Source organism: Dinoponera quadriceps, unplaced genomic scaffold (assembly GCF_001313825.1).
Source record: "Dinoponera quadriceps isolate SergipeBrazil2010 unplaced genomic scaffold, ASM131382v1 scaffold676, whole genome shotgun sequence".
In the NCBI taxonomy this organism is placed as follows: Eukaryota; Metazoa; Arthropoda; class Insecta; order Hymenoptera; family Formicidae; genus Dinoponera; species Dinoponera quadriceps.
The window spans coordinates 162,649-184,341 of NW_014554818.1; the positions used below are offsets into that span (position 1 = coordinate 162,649).

The 21,693-nt window shown below is 37.0% G+C and overlaps 2 protein-coding genes across 6 annotated transcripts; one reads left to right on the top strand and one right to left on the bottom strand.

Annotated features, from left to right (window-relative positions):
• The first annotated feature begins 948 nt into the window (after nt 1-948).
• Nucleotides 949-19,169, top strand: LOC106742195 (dopamine N-acetyltransferase-like). 4 transcript variants are annotated; one of them, XM_014614917.1, is made up of 5 exons: nt 1,132-1,443; nt 13,703-13,913; nt 16,242-16,509; nt 18,067-18,283; nt 18,459-19,169. In XM_014614917.1, exons 2-5 carry the CDS (start codon nt 13,803-13,805, stop codon nt 18,655-18,657), a joined length of 795 nt encoding a protein of 264 aa, XP_014470403.1. In that variant the 5' UTR covers nt 1,132-1,443; nt 13,703-13,802; the 3' UTR covers nt 18,658-19,169. The 4 variants fall into 4 exon arrangements, with proteins under 4 accessions (XP_014470404.1, XP_014470403.1, XP_014470406.1 ...); XM_014614918.1 differs by lacking the exons at nt 1,132-1,443; nt 13,703-13,913 and adding an exon at nt 949-1,040; XM_014614920.1 differs by lacking the exon at nt 13,703-13,913 and having other exon boundaries at nt 1,140-1,443.
• Nucleotides 19,170-19,462: 293 nt separating this feature from the next.
• On the bottom strand, nt 19,463-20,857 carry LOC106742196 (dnaJ homolog subfamily C member 4-like). Of its 2 annotated transcripts, none has more exons than XM_014614921.1 (4): nt 20,678-20,857; nt 20,354-20,444; nt 20,043-20,197; nt 19,463-19,822 (listed from the first exon to the last, which is right to left on the bottom strand). In XM_014614921.1, exons 1-4 carry the CDS (start codon nt 20,740-20,742, stop codon nt 19,513-19,515), a joined length of 621 nt encoding a protein of 206 aa, XP_014470407.1. In that variant the 5' UTR covers nt 20,743-20,857; the 3' UTR covers nt 19,463-19,512. The 2 variants fall into 2 exon arrangements, with proteins under 2 accessions (XP_014470407.1, XP_014470408.1); XM_014614922.1 differs by having other exon boundaries at nt 19,702-19,822; nt 20,120-20,197; nt 20,678-20,856.
• Nucleotides 20,858-21,693: the final 836 nt, after the last annotated feature.

The window sequence follows — 21,693 nt, forward strand, 5'->3', positions numbered from 1 at the left end:
GACACAAAAGATACGACAAAACGAATCAATAATTTACGAACATGCGCAATTGATGGTCAGTTAACTGTCAAAATTGAACATACATACATATATGTTTTAAGACTATTATGTTATATAATACTGGACGAGGTACATGTACATGTACATGTACATATTTTAAGACTATTATGTTATATAATACTGGACGAGGTACATGTACATGTACATATTTTAAGACTATTATGTTATATAATACTGAACGAGGTACTTATTAACTAGTTATAACGTATCGAAATATTAATAAAGTAATTAACATTTTTCAATAATGATGTTATTTATTTATTTATTTATTTATTTATTTATTTCCTCAATTTTTTATAAAATCTTCTTGGCTAACAAATGAGATTATTTAATTTAAAAAATGGAATAATCATTAATATTTCAGAGAAAAACGACATGAGACAAAAAAATGTGCCGTGCGGTGTGACCCGCGCGCCGATGTGACAAACCGCGCTAGATTAATTAATTTTTTTCTTATAGTAATAATTATTTGTCCATCGATTAAAAAAGCGTTTTCGAGAGGAAATTTGACGTAGAACACGATAGAAATATTAAAAATTTGATACAAAGGTGGGGCAATTGTTAAAAATCTTTTTATTTTTATTTTTATTTTCTATTATTTTTTATTCTTCTATTTTAACGCGTAAGCCCGTAACCCGATTTTGACTGGAATTTTACGGCACATTTGCGAGCGGTCGTTACGTCAAACGAACAGCCTGTGCATGGATGCATCGTACGGCTCGTCCCGAGTGTATCAGGGGAAGCATTGCTGATCGCCGTATAGATCTCGTTTCCTAATCAAATTTAATAGAAAAATAGAGCAGGGGGAGTCTCGTTCTCCTATTATATCGCCGGGTAGTAATGACCCTCCCTGATGCACTATCATCCTTCTCACGTTGCCAGTACGCAGTTGGCTGTACTACACATTAAGAGACACGGTGTGCATCTCTCCCTGCGAATCGGTAGAACGATAGAAAACGCCCGTTCTTCAAAACAGCTCCGTGAGTATGATAAGGTGCGATGGTAATGTGCAACGCGCGAGGTAAAGAAATCATCATTGACGCGGCAGCACGTCTCGTTGGACGTCCCGCTAAAGTGCGATTTTATTTCGAGCGTCGCGCCATACAGTTACGAGCTTCGCAATCGTCAGTCGCAGTACGCGATCACACTGTTGTTCACAGTGCGTAATTAAGATTGTAAATATTTAGCATGCTCTGATTCGCGTAAACGGTCGAGATGAAACGACGAACGTAAGCATTCATGGAAATTGGAACAGATACTGACGTGAGGTGTGCGCTGTAACATATTCGTGATGACGAAAGAAAACGTTTCGTATTTTGTCGGGTGAACGAACATGGTCGACGGTGGAGTCTCGGTGGAGCTGCGATTTCCGTTTTTACTTGGGTGCGACATCGTTCTGCCGTTTCTGCGAACAGCAATTTAAATATAAGTTTCAATTAATAATTAACGTTTCACTTATAATAACTGCCCGTAGCACAGAAACTTGTAGAAACATTGCTAACGTTATTACGCAACAATATTAACACTTTTGTGCTTTGAGGATATCCTCCTTTGAGGGTATCAAAGAAGTTTAATATTTCAGGAGAAAATAAGATGTTAAAAAGTGGATATCAATGGATAATGCGCTGTTAGCCAAATATTATGACCCGTTGGTACACAATATTCATTATCAATCACGAGTCGAATGATTACGTATCATTTCCTTTTACGTCACGCGTCGTATTATATTGTACGTATATGCTCGTGCGCCTCTTTAGATATAAATAGTTGTTTACGACATTTGAAAAGTTACTCAATATTTTTAAGTTTAACATGTTATTTCTTGTGATCGGTCTCGCATTCAGTGAGATCCCTTTACTGTTTTCTAAATTATATGCAGGTCAACGAATGCTTCATCATCCGTCGAATGACGCATTAGTTTAAAAATATGTGAGTGATTAATATTATGTGAATATGAAAGTAAAATAACCGACACATGCGTCATTTTATTTCTTTCAATTGTTAGATGTTTGTGTCGCACAGAGCTTTAGTATAATATAAATATCTACTCTATCTATATCTAACTAAGCGATGTCGGTCATTGATAAACACAAACGCAAGGAACGCGTTACATATAAGCGACTATGCCAATAATAACTCGTGTTGAGTACCTACGTGCTGCACAAGTCGTCGAAACGAGATGCATAAGATCAAGGTTTAAATAAATGATCGTTCTAGAGTACCATATAAGAGATATTTCTTAAAAGTTATAATAATTTATATGATAAATTATATAATTAATATGATATTTACTCAATTATATAATTAATATGATAAATGATAATTAATATATAAACTATTATATATATTTTCATTACACAACCAGAGGTACACCGATTCCTCGTCTGCAATTAATTCTTGTATTTCAGCTGCGTGTGACACCGATTTTCATATTAGAACTTCCGATCCTGATTGAAATAGTGCATTCAATAGCCGGAAGTGTAACGGTCGAACATATCTCGACAGTGGCGTGAATATTGTCGCTGAACTGTCAATCCGAGTAAGATTCGATTAGATTCAATTCATCCGCATTAATGAGCAATTAAGCGCTACGTGTCACAATCGCGATACCATCTATATAAAGCAGCCCACACCTGTCGCGCTGCAGTCATTCGCAGATTCTTTGATGGATCTGTCAGTTACCAAGATAAACTCGGTTAGTCACCGAGTCGAGGAGTTATTGGGGAGATGGAAATTCGCTTCATTAACCCTTTAGTGCGCCGCTTCTCATATATGTGAAACTACATATTAATGTTCAATTTCCCGTCCCCGTTAAACTTCGAAATTTAAACTCGTGGGTTTCCATATCTGCAAAGAACGTTCCACAAATGTACTTCGCGCTCTTATCGCTAAATATAAATATCGCGGTCATTGTTCGATATTTCAGTTTTCTTCATAATTAAACGTGAAGTTAGACACGTGTCAGTAGCGTGTTGGTGGTATTTTTGTTGCATTAATAAAAGAACAATAATGTATTCATGTTATATTTGTTTTTATATGGTATTTAGAGTTTTCTGTTTATGTATCTGAGTTCGAAACAGCAATTTGTGTCTTCGTTTATTTATCTACATCTTTTTCTTGAAATGTGCAAATACTAAATATTTTCTAATAAAAGATCAAACATACAAAACAGATTTTTTTAAATATTTTTCCAGAGCTCCTAAAATCATAAATAATTTAAAAAATTGAAATTTTTAGAAAAATGTGCACGCTAAAGGATTAATCCGGGAATAGTCATCTGGGGTTGTTTTATATACCAGTGGTCAGAAAATGAAGCTCACGTCGTAATTAGCTTTTTTTTACTGATCAGAAATTAATATCTACCTTTCATTTGGATATTTAAAGACCTAATCTGTGCAACAAGAACTGGTTGTGATCCATATTATTCATAATATAAGCCTGTAAAAACTCATTGAGATACAAAACGACCCCAAGTAATCGTTCATGTAATAAAATTACGTTGCAAAATATAGCAAGATTTCATATTGTGAACACATGATAATAATAAGTTTGAATGAAGTAATATGTACCCATATCTAGTAAACATTAAACATTCACATTACATCTGATACTGATAAAAATGTCTAAGAAAATAGGTAATAGTGCAATTATTAAATACCCATATCTAGTAAACATTAAACATTCACATTACATCTGATACTGATAAAAATGTCTAAGAAAATAGGTAATAGTGCAATTATTAAATATCCATATCTAGTAAACATTAAACATTCACATTACATCTGATACTGATAAAAATGTCTAAGAAAATAGGTAATAGTGCAATTATTAAATACCCATATCTAGTAAACATTAAACATTCACATTACATCTGATACTGATAAAAATGTCTAAGAAAATAGGTAATAGTGCAATTATTAAATATCCATATCTAGTAAACATTAAACATTCACATTACATCTGATACTGATAAAAATGTCTAAGAAAATAGGTAATAGTGCAATTATTAAATACCCATATCTAGTAAACATTAAACATTCACATTACATCTGATACTGATAAAAATGTCTAAGAAAATAGGTAATAGTGCAATTATTAAATATCCATATCTAGTAAACATTAAACATTCACATTACATCTGATACTGATAAAAATGTCTAAGAAAATAGGTAATAGTGCAATTATTAAATATCTAATATTTATATTTTTTGTTTATAATTAACATATATAATTTACATTAACATTTATTTCAAATGAATATTTTAAACTATATTTTTTATTTAAACATAAAAATATCTATATTTTAAAAAATTTATGATTTTTTTGCTTAAAAATATCTTTTATGCTATACATCTATATAATACAGTAAAGAAATATTAAAATAATTGTTGCGATCCTGAATCAATACTAGTAATTCTATATGACCGCGATTTAACTTGACATTCTTATAAAATGAATGATATTTAATATATTTTCACTCTTTTTTAATAATTCTTTACGAACCTTTAAATATTTTATTCCATCGAAAATAGGCAATAAAGCAGCGTTTTTAAAATTGATATCTTTAGTCATTGGAATGTCTGTCATAATAAGACACTCGATGTGCTTGTTTCGTTTCTTAAATATTTTTTTAGTTTCTCCTCATTTTTTTCAAAAGATGGGGAATAAATCTAAATTTATAATGTTTCTAAATAATAATAATATATCACAGAGCAATCGATAATATGCTATATTTTATTGATAATAGCGGTTTTTAATTAGGTTGTAATCGTTATCAAGTGACCCCAGGCGTTTATGTAAAAAAATAAATAAGATGACTACTCTCGGGTTAAAGAAACATCGATACAGGATTGGATGGTAGAGGAACACTTAGACGCAAAGCGACTGCTCGATAGACCCTGTATATCGCCATGTCGGTCGCTCTGACGCGATTACGCAACAAATTACAAATACCCGCGTCACGAAAGCGATTATTGCGAATTGATGTTTCATCGAGTGATGTAGCGATTTATCTGGACATTCAGCACAACGCGATACAATATCTCCCCGACATACGACCGCGTGCAGTTCATAGTTCTCGATAGTAATACATTCATCGTGACATACCATTGGAGCGACGTCACATGAGCGTCATGTCATCTATCGTTCTCGGCGTGCATCTCGATTACGCGTTACGCTTTTCGGCATGAAAGTTCGTATCCTGTCGCGATCAATAGCTACGTGATTTTGTTAACGCGTATGACGCACAATATTAACGCGCGGATAATGCGGATAACCGGCTGTAGAAGCGAAACGGGTCCTGTGAGCGTTTCACAGGTGAAGTTAAGTGGATGCTGAATACTTGATTTTCGTGCAATATACGCTGATATTCGCATGTGTTGATCTCACGTGGTGCGTGACGAGCATGAATAACTCGCTCAATACTAAAGAGTGGTAAACATCGTATTTTCAGCGACGTATTTTCAAGGAAGCTATTCAGAAATTTAATATTTATCAAGCAAAATTATGTTCTTATACATTAATTTCACCATCTAAATAATAGATGTTAATTTGAAACGAAGTTTGGTGAGGTAAACATATATAGAATGTCCTAGATCAGCATGAACAAACCTCGTAAGGACGTAGAACGATTAACGTGAACAAAGATGTTTTCTACCATTTTGCAAACAACACGCAAAATTTTGTTATTAATTACTGAAAATGGCCATGAGGCTTCTTCAATTAATAAGTAAAAAATTTGCATATTGTGCAGTTTGCAAAATGATACAGGACTTTTTTTTCAGAGTTGTCTACAAATATATGACCATTGTTATTCCTAACGATAGGTTCAAGATTCGAGATTTCAAGTTTAATATATTGATGTCTGCCTCACGAAATTTGTCCACGTTGATCTGGGACACTCTGTATATACACAAAATATTACAAATACAAAAATTTTATTATTTTTTATATTTCTTATTAACCTTTTGAGTGCTGAATACTTCCAACGCAAGCAATCCGCGTGAACAGCACTCGCCTAGAGGTTTCGATCGCTGGGGACGGAATACTTGTTTTCGTTAATGTGAACTCTGTCGATTGAATATGCAAAGCGTAACTACTTGAATACAAGAAAGTTATTTTCGAACATTAACCCTTGGCACTCGAGGGCTCCGGAGCGGAGCCATTTAAAATTTGTCTTCAAACTCGAGGGCTCCGCTATGGCAATGCAAATAACTTTCAGTTCATAACATAAGAACAAAGACAAATCGTAAAAACTATTGTGTATAGGATATTCCGCTCTTGCTATTTGCATTTGAGTTTGAAGAGTTTGAAGACAAATTTTAAATGGTTCCGTTCCGGAGCCCTCGAGTGCAAAGGTTAATTATTATAATTAATTTTACGCACGACGCAAACACGCACCGGTGACAGTCGAACCGCGCGCCAGGCGGAGCCAAACGCATATATGCGTCCATAATTCACATCGATAGCTTTCGCTGAACGCATATATGCGTCCATAGCACTCAAAGGGTTAATACACTATGTATTAGTTGATCTAATAGAGATGTATAAATAATAGAAAGAAGTATATAAGTGTTTAAATATATGTAGTATATATGTATTTCGAGTATTATTATGAATTATGAACTTCACACTTCTGCATTTTCAAAACAAAATTGCCAATAATTTTGATATTTGTATGCTCTTTATTAGTCTTTAATATCATAATAATTTTCATTGGCGGTGGTCACGTGGCGTCCTGAACGAAACATGTAATTTCGGCGTGGCAGTCAAAGTGTTAAAAATAGGAATTAAAAATAACATTCTAATCTCTCAAAGAACACGTATAAAAAGTGTCAACTTTAGTTGCAAATATTTCAGCTGTCAAATGATCAATCTTTTTCTAATCGTATACGAGTAGTTTCTCTAATAGATAATATTTCAGTGTACACGTAGAGCAAGTTTTTCATAAAATTCTTATCAAACTCATTTCGCCTTACAATCTCCTTAATCGGCGATCTCATTCAGACGGATTTTCGTCCGCATCACGCAGCGGCATGCGAGCACATGCTCGAAGTCAATGACTCAAAGTTGATGTTGAAACATGTATTAGGTGTAGACCTTCACGTGCCATTCTTTCGGGCCGCGAAACGATGCACGCGGAAAAACGACGAAAGTGTCCAGCGCTTTGCGTGTTTTTTTTTTAAGTACGGTCAGTATTCCGAAAATTAATATAACGGATAACAGTGCGCAGGACGAAACATTAGCGAGACGTGGCGAAAACGAAGGCGTGCCTTTCACGCTGAATATCTGACACACGGGTTCGTTCGAGAAAGGAATTAACGAGCTATGCAATGATAAATACCGATTTGTTTTTTGTCTCTTTACATCCGCCTTTTTTTACGGTGTCAAACGTAAATTTATTTGAGAAAGGAACCAACAGACTGTGAAACTGGAAAAATCGATTTTTCCCTTTATCAACGGCCTTTTACGGCCGGCCAGGCAGGCACGATTGATCTATTTTGAAAAACAAAGACTCATTGCCGCGTTTACCTTCCAACTCAAACGTCCGTGTTCATGCGAGCGCACGAGAGCGCGCGTTTACAATGTCGCATCTGCCCGGTTCATGTAAACAGTTTAATTACCGCGGCGTGCATGCAACCTCATGTCAATATCAGCTCGCGAAATAATTGTAACGTGATTTGATGGACTTTAAGTGCCTTGGAAAACAGTCACTCGGCGCGGATCAGCTACGTGGATTGTATCGCGTAATGGCGCGTCTAAAGTTGTTTATTATCACGTGTCGAGATAAATAGATGCTCATTTGGCTTTCTGTTGGAGTTATTAACGTATTCACGGACGAAGTGATAACGACCTCACGTGCGAGCTGATTAATTCGTCGCGTTGCACACGTAGCGTGATCATCTATTAAAACCCATTTTGCAGCGATCGAGAATAATAAAACTTCACGAAGGATCGTGTTACGCGCGGCCACATCGAGGACAACTTGTCCGGTTGTCCGTCGACGTGTGTCATTTAATATCGCATTAATCTCGAAACAAGTATCGCCCGGCGTGACTTTCGGCTTGTCGACGAGAAAGCACTGGCACGGGAGAAAGAAGTGCAATGTTGAGATACTTTAATCTTGAAGATTTCTCGGTAAAATCCTATATTTCGATCGGTAACGATCTGTTCGAAGGCAACGATTGAAGCTGATATTGGAAGTACCAGTTTTGCATCGGTATTTTTCGTTATTGCATAACAACCGAAAGAAGAACGAATTTTCGCGCGGAGAAAAATAATTTTGCTGGCACAGCAAATTGTTATATACTAGGTTAACGAAGATTTGTTACACGGAAAAAATAACTTCGCTGTTATAGTGAAACCGTTGGTTGTGACAGCGATAAAATTTAATTTGGCACCAATCAAATTATTTTACTGTCTATATATCCAACAAATAGCAATTAATACTCTCAACGAATTTTTTCACTGTCCTTATAATAACTAACAATTTGCTGTGCCGTCAAAATATTTTGCTCCGTGTGTAAATACTAATATTATAAAATAATGGTATATACAATATATCGATATAAAAATGCTAGCGAAATAATTTCAGTAATCAGTCCCTGTTCGAAAGTACGTGGGCTTAGAAATTACGATACTTTTCGGAGTAGATAAGGGACCGGGTGTCTCGATCCAATCACGAGATGGTGCACGTGTACGCGCATATTTTTCTCGCGCAAATGTGAATGGAAGGATGTTTGATCGTTACCCCCGTGTATATGTGTGTGTTCGATCGATTACGCTTGACTTTTCCCGAAGTGTTGGCCGCGTAATGAACGGAATATGCGTTCGACGGTAAACGATAGTGAGAAGAGGAGAACTGTATGTGATATCGCCGGTTAGAGGCAGCGGCTGCGTCCTTGAGCGAACGGTCAATAGGATTGCCGCGTTCTCGCTATCGTTCACTATCGAATACATAATTGCCGTATGCGCGATCTATCAAAACGACACAGCCGGATCGCGATCGGACGGCTGTCAGCGACTACACGGACCTGTTCTTCATTGAGCGCGCCGAAAGTGCTTCAATAAATCGTGTTCGCCTGTCGAGTCGACACGGTGTGATCGACCTTCCCCAGCATTATTCGCGGCCCAATTAAAGTCAAAATCAATTATTCCCATTCCAAGAAAGCTGGATGTCGGCCTACGGTTATTTTTATCGAGCTCCGATTTCATTTCATCGACGAATCGCGACGAACCGAAGCGACGCGCGATTCTACTCTTACGACCGACTTGTCAAGCTGCAGCAGAATTGATTTTCGTTCGACGATTAACAAGTTCGCACAACCGGGACTAACAGAATAAAGTTGCGTCCTGAATATCAGAGCATTCGATACACCGGTAAATATCCGATTTCAACGAGCAAGGATTGAATTTCACCGGCGTTCGCCCGGTGCGTTAAAAAGGATGCTTGAAAATCGATATCTCTCTCACACGAGCGAACGCGATAATAAAGTTGCACAAGCGTCATCTGTGCTGTCAGAATCAGATTCAAGAAGACAGAAACTTCTATCCGTCCACTAACGACAGAAATGTTCAAGACGGTGTAAAAAAAAAAATAAATTATTGTAGATAGCGATATAACGAATCTAACAATTAGCTTTCGATAAGTCCGAGAACGTGAATGCCTTCGTCTGGCAGCTTTCGCCTGCAAATTTATCGACGTAAAGACCTTTCGAAAATTCTAATGCCTTTGCATTATCGTGCGCGACAACGAAACCTTGCCGCCGCTCACAGACGTCCACGGACACGGAAGCTATTTAGCACATTTGTTCCGAAGGAGTCGCCGCTACCGCATCCGGTTCGAAAGGACTCGTTCGAGGAACGTTCGAGAGTGCTGCTGTATGTCATTGTCAATCGTTTATCGATCGTTTCGCTTATCGAATATCACAATCTAAAGCCGCAGCGATGTGCAGATCGCGCGCGGATACACATTTACCGGGATGCTTCATAATTCTTGCCGCGCCTTCGCACTATTTAAATTACGGGCTGACCGCCGTATGATGGACAAATGGGACAGCTCGTTAAAAACCGAACGATCACGCGTGCGAAAACGATTAGGATGTTTAATGCATAACCGTTGTACACACAACTGCAAAAAAAATTATTTACCTCGCGGAAACGTTTCTTCAAATTGATCGAGGAATCTACCGCATTCTGACGCGATGCTTTGCGATGTTTTTCCGAAAGCGCTATTCCACAAACATTTCGTGCGCGCGCGCATCAATATTTTCTATTCTATATAAATTTCTTGCAGCGCACAGACAGATTTCTTTGGATTTAATAAAATCTCTTCAATTGAAACAAATTTATCTTTTGGAATAGAACAAACAAGCAAATATTCGACTCAACAAACAAGGATTGTTTGGTTTTGTCAAACAATAAATATTTTTATGTCAAATAACATATTTCTTTCGTATTTTCATCCAAACATATTACATTGACTAATTGTCACAAGCAATAAATTATGTGGAAGAAATAACACTATTAGTAAGTAATGTTAGAAAAACATTAAAGAACTTGATTGTTTCAGTAGAACAATATTTAATATGTAAAGAAATAATTTTTTTTGTTGGAAATTATTTCTTCTAAATAATATTTTTCTATCAATAAACATAGTTTAGTGAAGTAACAATATTTCTATTCAAATAAAATGATGGCTGATAAAATTATTAGATAGTTGGTTAAATTATGTTACTTATATTAAACCAAGTCGAACAAATACGTATACTAAATCCAAATAAATCTTTTTCTCTATGTGAATGAAAACTGACAATATTTTCATTCGAAGCGATAGTGAAGATACTATCACTCGAAATCACAAGTGCTTCATTCGAGCTCAGAGTGGATTCCAACTCCATACGAATGAACGTTTTAATCGATTAGAGTGAATTTGTCCCCGCGGCAATGAAATATATCAGATTCACTTTTCAGTTCGAATGAAAATATTCACTCGACAATTTAGAATGGAGAGTTTACTCTGAAAAATCATTCGAATCTGAATGACTCGGCTATCACTTTTCGAGTGAAATTTCACTTCGAGGCTTTTAGAGAGTAAACTCACCCCGCTCTTCGGACTTGATAAATTGCATCTGGGAATGATTAATTCATCTGTTTTACACACACACACACACACACACACACACACACACACACACACACACACATATATATAGGACAAGGATAGCCTTAATCTTGAACTATATGACATTCGCTCTCTAAGGTATCGTATTCTATTTCACACACAGTCGTACGATTACGATCTTGCGACCTTCGCAACGCGAACAGGGAGCGATCAATCGTTGTTTCTAGCATGTCCTGTTCCATGTTGCTTCTCGGCACAATCATATAAGGGTACAAATGATACAACGAGATATTATAGATAGATACATTAAGTGCATTGCTACGAGAGGAGATACATTCTCCTCCTGTATCTGCGACACTCTAGTCTAGTTCCTATCGAAGCCTTCAATCCGGTTCTATTTCGGTGCGGAGCGAATGTAAGTGTAGTGTGGTGCTTCTATTGGAAGAAGAGTAGTAGTGAAGTTCGCATTTCCACCGACTTAAATTTCGTTTTCTACCGCATAAGGTACGAAGTAGAACCGGATGGAAGGTTTCGATGAAAACTAGATCATTGAAAACCGAACCTGTTTAGAATTAAACCGGTTTTCCTATGGACAATGGAAATCACAATAGTTCGTAAAAGTGATCGTTCGATCGTTGCGATTAAAAGTTCTAAATCGCGTAACTAGGAAACGCTAAGAAAATCACGGTTCAGAGAGGATTCGACGCAGAAATCGATCGACGAACGACAAAACTGTTTGTCAAGCTCTCGACTTATTTCCGGAGAATACATGTTTAAATATAAACGCAAGCGTGTTTATATTTCAATATGATTAAATTACAAATGCAAAGCGAACAATGCATATTAATTTAATTGATTTTTTATGTATTGCCCCACACGGCAAACAGCGCTGACAATTAGCCGACGACTGCATACACAGCGACAGGTCGAGTGTTAAAACCACACGGATGTACCAATTAACACTAATTACCCTCGCCATACGCACGGCCATTGCGAGAAAGAAACGTCGGGCAGGAATTATTTTCTAATTTCGTATGCAACGCGCGTATTCTATAAGTTCTAAATGGCAAATGTCGTCCTGCTAGAGTACTTATTCATTCGCATAGAATCACGTATCGAACTCGTGCAATCTGAGAATAGCGGATCCTATTGCTGATCATGTAACTAGACACTATTATGCGTACTCTTTAATTTTCTCAAAATCATTTTTTTTACTTCAAAAACGACTCACATATATACTTAGCGAAATCTCGCGAATTGACAAATTGTTTTATGCTTTTCCACGAAAAATTGAATCGTTTCGTGTCACGATGTCGAAAAAAACAATGAATAAAATGGACTGATTTTAATCTTCGGAGTGGCAAACAAAAATGGCATGTTTTTTTGTAATTTTTGTAATTTTTGAGCTGCTGAATCTGAGTCCGACCTTTAAAAAATTTTAATTTGTTGGAAAAATATAAAAATCAGTACATGAATCTATTAAATACATAAGAAGCTATTATGAGAACAGTTAGTGAAAATGTAAAACTATAATAAAATAAATATTATTAAGTGAAAATCGACTGATATGTGAACAAATTAATAAATGAAAAGGCCTTATTCGGCCAAAGATCTTGATAGATTTCGAAAATGTTTTTTGTGTAAATCTTACAATTTCATTAGTAAAATACCACAATAGTAAAATACTACAATAGTAAAATACATTTAATGAACAAAAATCTATATATTGTAGAGGAATATATACATAAGAATGAAACAAAGTATTGAGAAAAAAATAAATAATAACATTTCGGCCCCGAGAATGTGATCATAAAGAGGTTTCAATGTACAGAATGCACGGGTGTGAGCTAATCAGAACTAATCAGAGCTAATCAGAATTATGAACCATTAGAGCATTATCATATTTTACTAACAAGAAAATACGAATGAATACATTCATAACGCTCAATAATAATAATTTACGATACTAGGTGTTTAATAACTTAATATGCTAATTTTAATATTTCCCCGACAAATTAAAATTTGTTTAAAGATCAGAATCAAACTCAGCAACTCAAAAACTACAAAAAGAACTTTTATTTGCCACTTCGGCGGCCAAAATCAACATATTTTATTCATCATTCTTTCATCATTATCCGGGTTTCATCATTATCGCGGTTTCATCCCATCCGCCACGTGTTTCAACGATAAGAAACCGGCGGAGAACCGGTGAATGTAATTTTCCACGAATGATAATACGAATTTTTGCAATATCATACGAAGCCGCAACATAATTATATAACGCTTGTAGAGTAGTCGATACAAGGCTAATTAGATATCCTTCGTATTGAACGGAGACATTACCGATCCTGACGATTCTAAATTATATCTGCCTGTCCCTGAACCTGTAAGAGCGCCTTTTGCTGCTACTGAGCGTATATAAGACGGAAGGCGTTCTATCACAATGCGCAGTGTTAGATTACCACCTCGACGACAACGGCCATCGCGTTGTCAGCTCTTAGCAGTAACTCACTTCCACAGTCGGTCCCCGTAATTCATACACGCATCGACATCCAAAACTCCTCGTCTCGCCCGTGGTTTGACAGAAAGTGCAAAGTTCCCTGGACATTTATTGTTCGTCATGGAGAGCATACGCGTTTCAAATCTGGTCGATGCGACGCGCATCGACACCGAAAAGATCAACGCCGCCGCCAGTTTCGTGAAAGATGCGCCGAAGATTGCGAGATACTCGGTAAGATGAGCCAGAGCGAAGAATCGTTGAACGTGAATTTAATCGGCACTGACGGGGAAAAATTTTTCGCTGGCACAACGAAGATTTGTTACACGGAAAAAATAATTTTGCTATTGTAGCAATACGTCGTTGCGACAGCAATAAAATTTAATTGGCATAATTAGCAATTAATATTCTTAACAAATCTTCTTGCCGTTCAAATAAATCTTCTTGCTATCCAAACGAATCTTTTTGTTGTCACTACTGTAACAATTTGCTACGTCAGTGACAAATTTTTCTCTGTTCGTCTTGAGGACCGGCTCGAGGAGCGTCAAATTTACCGCGTTTCGTGTGATATATCGCCCGTGAGATGCTTCACTTCGAGATATCGGTATATTTTTGGAGAGCTCATATTCGGTACGAGATCGTGAGATGGCAGAAGCGTACCTCGAACGAATCCAAGTCGAAATTTCAATTCTATATGAAGTCTTCAAAGATCTTATATTATACTTCCTTTGATGTTATAAATAGGAAGATATTTCTGTTTTTTCTACTTGAAGACTTAATATAGAATGTAAAATTTCCCTCCGGAGAAGTCTAAATTCCCTTTTTCCCCGTAGCATTAAAGGAGCATTATTAGTGCTTCTTTGATGCTGCAAGTGCGAAATTACTTCTGTTTCCTCCACTTGAAGATTTAGAGCTAAGTAGATCCGGGACAAACTCGGGAATGTCTGTGTCGAAATTTTAATCCTACATTAAGTTTTTAGGTGGAGAAAACGGAAATAACTTTCCATTCGTAGTATCAAAGGAGCACATGGAAGATTTAATGAAGACTTAATAATATAGAACCAAGTAGACTTAATATAGAATTTCGACTTGGGCGATTGTCATCGTTGTTCCGGCCGCAAGGCGCAGAGATCAGTTTCGCGTATAAGTCACGTCGAATTCCATAGCGTCGATTTCAATTGCCGAGTCAGTCAATGTCATCGATTGCGCGACGATATTCTTCTCTCTCGAAGTAAATGATACTCCTTTGCACGGAAGAATAGGATGCGTTGTACGCTTCGCCTTGGTCAATGATATATGAGCAAACGTAGCGCATAATGCTCTAGCCCGATGATCTAATCATTCTCTCACGGCAATTGTAGGACACCAGATATTATTATGCAGATTATTAATTACATCGAAAAGAATGTACGTAAGGTCTCCTGGCGCAGGTAAGAATGCGGTTCCCTTGACACGATGACTGATGTGACAAAGACAATTGACGATGTAATCTTCAAAACGTATATGCTAACGGAAGCGTGATGGTACGGTAATGCTCGCGGGTAGCGTGCGGTTCTGTCGCGACAAATATTGTCAGCTTTAATTAATAGTTATCATCGAAATAATACAGTCGCAGGAAGGACACTGCGAATCGTAACAACGGCGTAACGTCCAAGGTGAAGGAACTTTACATTTTACGAAATCTCTTTGCATTTCTAGCGGCCGAGATAACGTATATCACACAAGGCGAAATTCATTCGGAGTCTCCATGCTTTACGTGTCTTCCAGTTCCTTCGAGAATTTCGTGGTTCGCGAAACTCGTTCCCGAAATGCGCGTCATCTGCGCTCGCAATCTGCCGTCTTATCGACTCTTATAAATCACTGCTTAGAAGTAGATCAATGACGAATTAAAGCCACGGGTGACGTTGACCGCGTAACGACCGATCTCGATAAAACGCTGAATAAATGAGAATGTCTCACGCGCATCAACGACGCTGAGAACGGCCTGAGTATCGCCCGTGCGCGAAAACCTCCTTCGAGCCCACGGAAACGATGTCACAGTGTTTCGCGCGAATTAACATTAAGTTTGCACTTGTCATTGTCCGAATTGCGCAATGCTCTCGGCTTAATGCCTCGGTCAAACATGAAAATCCCGTCAAGGTGTGTTGCGATGTTGCTGCAATTAAAACACCGTACATCCACTGTTGAATGTAAACATAGTGGGTGATGATAAATCAAACGTCCAATACGAAAATTGCATCGTTATTTCTTCGTTTCTTCGTGATATTAAGTAAATTCCTTGTCAAGATAACAAATCGTTTTTCTTTTTACTTTTGTAACGCTGAAGAGAGTCCAAAAAGTATGGACCGAAACGCACATTTTTGAACTTCATCTTCATTGCTTCACTGTTTAATTAATATACTTGTAAATATTCAATATTAATAGTAGCGTTTAGCTCTTATTTGCCCTCTTTCTTTGCTTTGATTCTGTAGAGTCTTTACTATCATTCTCGTCAAATTTCCGAGAAATCGCGAAAATTTCGAAAATTTCGCAAAATCCGACCCCGTGATATTTTCATTTCAGTTGGCCGACTCGGCCGACGGGTCGAACAGCGATATGGATTATCATATCGAGATAATCAACAAGGATGACAAACTGAGGGTACTGAAATTCCTAAGGAGGTTCTTCTTCAGGGACGAACCGCTCAATCAGTATATTAAGTTAATCCCGGAAGGCGAAGATAGTACCTGCATAGAACTCGAGGACTACTGCAGCAATGCATCGCTTGGAAACAACTTCAGTCTGATGGCAGTTTCCGCGAGTGGTGCGATTGTCGGAGTTATACTCAATGGTAAGATCGCGACAGTCTCTCATCCGCTCAACGGGTGTTCCACAAAACTTCGATGTCAATGTCCGCGACATCCTTCGTTTACACCCTCGAGGCACCAGCTCGACTTGTATACGATCGACCTCGCACTGCGACAAATTTTGTTTGCCCACCGTTTTACATCACATCCGGGTCAATCATCGCGCTATATTTTCCGAATGCCGGAATGTCGTCATCGTGAATGCATTCTTGGAAAACTTGCCGTGTAGCATTTCTCCCAATTAACGTACATAATCAAACCTTGGAATTTCATTTCAATTTCACGCTTGTCTCGTGTTGCTCGTATCGTTGAAACGTTAATCGCGAATCGAATGGATAATGTTGCGTTAAATAAATCGTTTTTGCGTTGCTTCGGTATCTCATATTTGCGACGCGGCACGTGCATCTTCATTAGTGTCTAAGAAATAAAAAATAAATATGCAAAGATAGATAATACGTAGAGATAAGACGTAGAGATAAGACGAATATGGACAATAAAACGAATATGGGCAAGAAATGGAGAGGATAAACGGTTTTTGTCTTCGTACTCTTTTTAGTGCGCGTAAGTCTCGGTTGAATAGAGGCAAAAAATTACCCGTTAATTTGAGATATATCACGTATGTAGATAAATGCAGCACGAGGAGGAAACCGAAGAGATACAACGGTACCATTCGGTGTTACGTAAGGCGTTATGGATCTCGAATGACTCCGTGAGCTATTATACAATACCGGTTGTGATTCAAAATAGATAACTGCATCGCGCACGGATTCTGCTAATAAATATGTATCCACATTCGAATGCGCGTTAAACACGCAAACAAGATTACGAAAATTATAATGAAACATCGCTCAAATACGAGTCATGCTGTTCTAACAGTGCTGCGAGAGGCATTAGCAAGATATTCTAAACGATCGATAATATCCGCGGAACCGCGTATCGAGCGATTCGATGGCACAATTTGTTCGAAAATATGTCACTGCTAGTCTATTTGTGATTTTCCGCGAACAAAACACACGTATACACTCTTTATTCGTCATACCACTTGTGCGATTGCTAATTTAATTCACTTGGGTCGCAATTAACGGCCATCATTGAAGTAACATGTAAATTCATCGCAAGGCGCGTGGCTATATCCGTCACGTGCATGGGATCGCATCTATTAGAACAAGCGTGGAAAATTAAGCGAGAAAAAAAAGAAAAAAACTAAAAAAAAAATAGTTTTGTTTCGGAGCGTCGCGAATAATCGCATATAATTGCTAATGGCTCGCATGATCACGAGAGAGGAACTTTTAATGGTTACTGCAACTTGTATGTGATAATATATTATAAGCGACGAGATAGCAAATAAGGGAAACGTTATAATCATTTGCCCCATTACATACAGTTTAACATAGTTTGATTACATATTAATAAGTATAGGCAAAACGCGATTTATGAACTATATATAACGCTCGCAGTAGAGAGGTAACTTTAAAATGAACAAATGTATGTAAATGGGCTACTAATCGACTCAATACATAACCCGAGATGTATCTTTATAGGCAAAATGGATCCTCCGTCGAGCGAAGAGCCAGAATACATATGGTCATGCACAAACGTGAAATTCAAGAAAATATTGCGATTACTGCGCTACGTGGATGAAAGGGTGAACGCAGGCGGTCAATTTCGGGACTTGAACATCATGGAGATTCGAATAATCTCGGTGGATACAAATTGGAGGGGACAAGGCATCGCGAAGGCCCTTATAGAAAAGACGGTGTAAGTATTACGTGATGCAAGTAACGCGTTTAAATCGGCGTTTGTAGTGTCTGCAACGTCACCGTTATTTAATTATGCAACGAAGAAAGTACTAACGTTGACTGATTCCATTTAAGACGGTTGATGTAAAGATCAGAAAACGTAAACTGATGCTTTCCATTCATTTGCGTTGCAGGGAAATCGCGAAGGAACAAGAGTTTCATTACGTGAGGGCAGACTGCACGTCCCTGTTCTCCGCCAAGCTCTGCGCACGAGCCGGCTTCGACATGGTGTACAAGCTCGATTACAGTGACTACGTGGATGACGATGGAAAGCCAATTTTTTCACCTGTGTTACCTCATACATCGGTGACCTCATATGTGAAGAAATTATGAGGACCATATCAAGTCATCTCTAAAACTGAAGACCCGACACGAAACGTTTGTTTTAAGAAAGAAAGTCGTGTTAGAGACGTATAGTTAATACGACCGCGATTTTTCAAACACGACCGAGGAAAACGAAATCGCTATATTTTATAACTTATTGTACAGCATAGAAAGATAGATGTATATTGTAAGTGATATGGCAATAGATATAATGATTTCAAGAGGTATAAATTATTCTGAAATAATGAGAAATTGATTGTAATTATTTATAACATAAAAAAAATTGTACTATCGGCGCGTGGTCACAAAAATGTTCAGACATAAGTTATTTAACGATTAATTCACTCTTTCTTTACATCGTATGATATCATTCATAAGATATAATGTAAAGTATATATAAGTGAACAGGTTTCATTATTAAAATAACTTTTTTCCTTATTGCAGGTGCACTAATTTTTATTGTAAAAAAAGGTTTTGTAAAGATTTCAAAATGTAATTATGATTAAAAGCAGTTATTCATCCTTGCATCTTTTTATATAAAAGAATATTAGGTATTTTATTAAAAGGGTTAGGTTAGGTTAGGTTCAAATCTATAGAATCAAACCTATATTAAAAATATCACACGCTTTTAAATTTTCCATATTTTGAACTGTAAATAGAATTTGATGAGAATAAAGCAGAGCTCAAAATTACAAATATAAAACTTCATTTTGAACTTAAGGTCCACTTATAAAAAAGTGATGTTTTTTCATTCTTTAATATGGCAAGGAAAACCATATCGGGAAAACATGAAAAGGTAAGAAAAATACTGATATCTGCAACAACTTGTGTTACTCTCTTTTAATCCAGTTACTAATAAAATGTTTATTTACATTCACTATCGTTCTCAGCAAGGAACTCGTTAAGATTTGTTGCTTCTAGCTCACGTATGTTATTGTATCGATTACGTGATACATTTTGTATATCCTGATACTGATGTTCTAATTGTATACTTCGTAATTGATTAAGGTTTTTCACTTTCATCGAATAAACCATAAAAATGAGTTGAAACATCCCCATCCCGAAAAATAAAAGGGAGACAACGAGTCCAATAGATGAGTTTGGTTTTTGTTTAGGAGGTGGCCACATTCCTCCTGCTGTACGTACCTCATATTCCCACTGACTCCCATATTGTCTGTAATATATTACATTTTTTATCAATTACATTATATTTCTTATAACCAAAACCAACTAAAGAGTTTTTTCTTAAATCAAGTCTATTTTTATTCCGGTATATTTATATCGATATGGATTATTTAGTATAATATTATAAGGGAGCATTCGTCACATTGTCATTAACTAATAATTATTGTATCGATACAGTCTATATTATAACATACTGAATGTAATCTTACTTGTCCTGTGAATAGCCATATGTATATGGATTATACCTATACTTTATATCTGCATCATACTTGCGTCTTGTATTTACCTTCCCTAGTACTGAATAAGCTTCATTTAGTTTCACAAAATCAGTGTGACTGTTTTTTCCATTAATATCAGGATGAAGCTAATAAAAACAAAAGTAAAGTTTGTATAAAGATATATCACAGAGAAACATCAAAATATCAAAATATTGTTGTTAACAGATATCCTTCATCAAAGGTATTTTTCATCAAAAGTAAACAATCCAGAATATTAATTTTGATACATATTAAATACTTGCTTGCTTTGACAATTTGAAAAAGGCTTGCTTGATGTCTTCCTGCGATGCCTCAGGTGAAACTTTTAACGTCTCATAATAATTTTGCTGGTATCTAAGGAAAAATGTGTTAAATATCACATATATTGATGAAGTCACGTTACAACTATTTTTATAACTCTCACCTTTAACTACATCATGTTACTTTCTGCATTCCGAGTAAGATAAAATGTACTGTGTTTTGGAGGAAAACATAAGGGAAAGATTGCAAGAAAGTACAGAAAGTGCAGCTAAAAGGAACAGTTTGAGCTCAACAATTCGACAAAAACCACAGAACGAGATTCAAACCTTTGACTGCCATAATTTCTAACTGCAGGACAGATATTTAGCTTGCACACTCGACAAAGTTTCATCGTTTATCAATATTGTCCTTTGATGAACTTGTCATTCCGATAAACTGTACATTTTGCGCATCGGCTGTTTGCATGTCAAATGAACGCCGCCATCTTTTACACTGTATAAAAATAACAATTCCCGACCCATATTCTAACGCGCATTACCAATTTTTTAAGAGAGAATTCACTATTTATTTTATTTAAGACGATGTTGCAGTTTGCCACTTCACTTCAACAGTTAACGGTTCAAAAAAACTGTAATAACAATCAAAATACATTGCAATGGATCTCTCTCTAATCAACGTTCGGTATTTAGTTGCATAAGTTACCTTCGCAAGGAAACTATATTAACAACCGTCACTGACTAAGGTATGATTAAATACTGTTTATAAAGTTTCATGAGAAACGACATCGGCGTCTACAGGGAACGAACGAGTCCGGGGTTGATTTTTGATAAAATCTCTTTGTTGAAAATACCGAATTCGCCTCAATGCAGCACCACGCAAAAAGTGCAAACTTACCGAAGTACGAAGGTATAATATCGCGTCGAATCGGAATCTCGGAGCGCCCGTCTCGTCGAATGGAAAAGAATTCCCTTCTTCCTTTGTGCTCATATGGGGTTATGTTCCGACGTGACGCAGCGGACACCGGTTACAGGATCATCGCGAGGCATCAACATCTGATCGAACTCGCGCAGGCCGATTTAAACGCTGGAACGACCGCCCATCATGGAATCGACATTCCCGGCACTCGTTCGCGCGTGGAATTCACTTTCGACGGAGGAAAGAATGCAACGAATACACGGGGCGGTCACGACATCAGTTCGAACCGCCGTGGAACTACATGTAATTGCCACGAGAGGTACGGTCACGTGGTACGGTTTGTACGATTTTCAAATGAAATAGACTCTCCTGATTGGTTGATCGTTGCACGATAATTTGAGTATCTCAATCGTAGCAAATGCGGCTA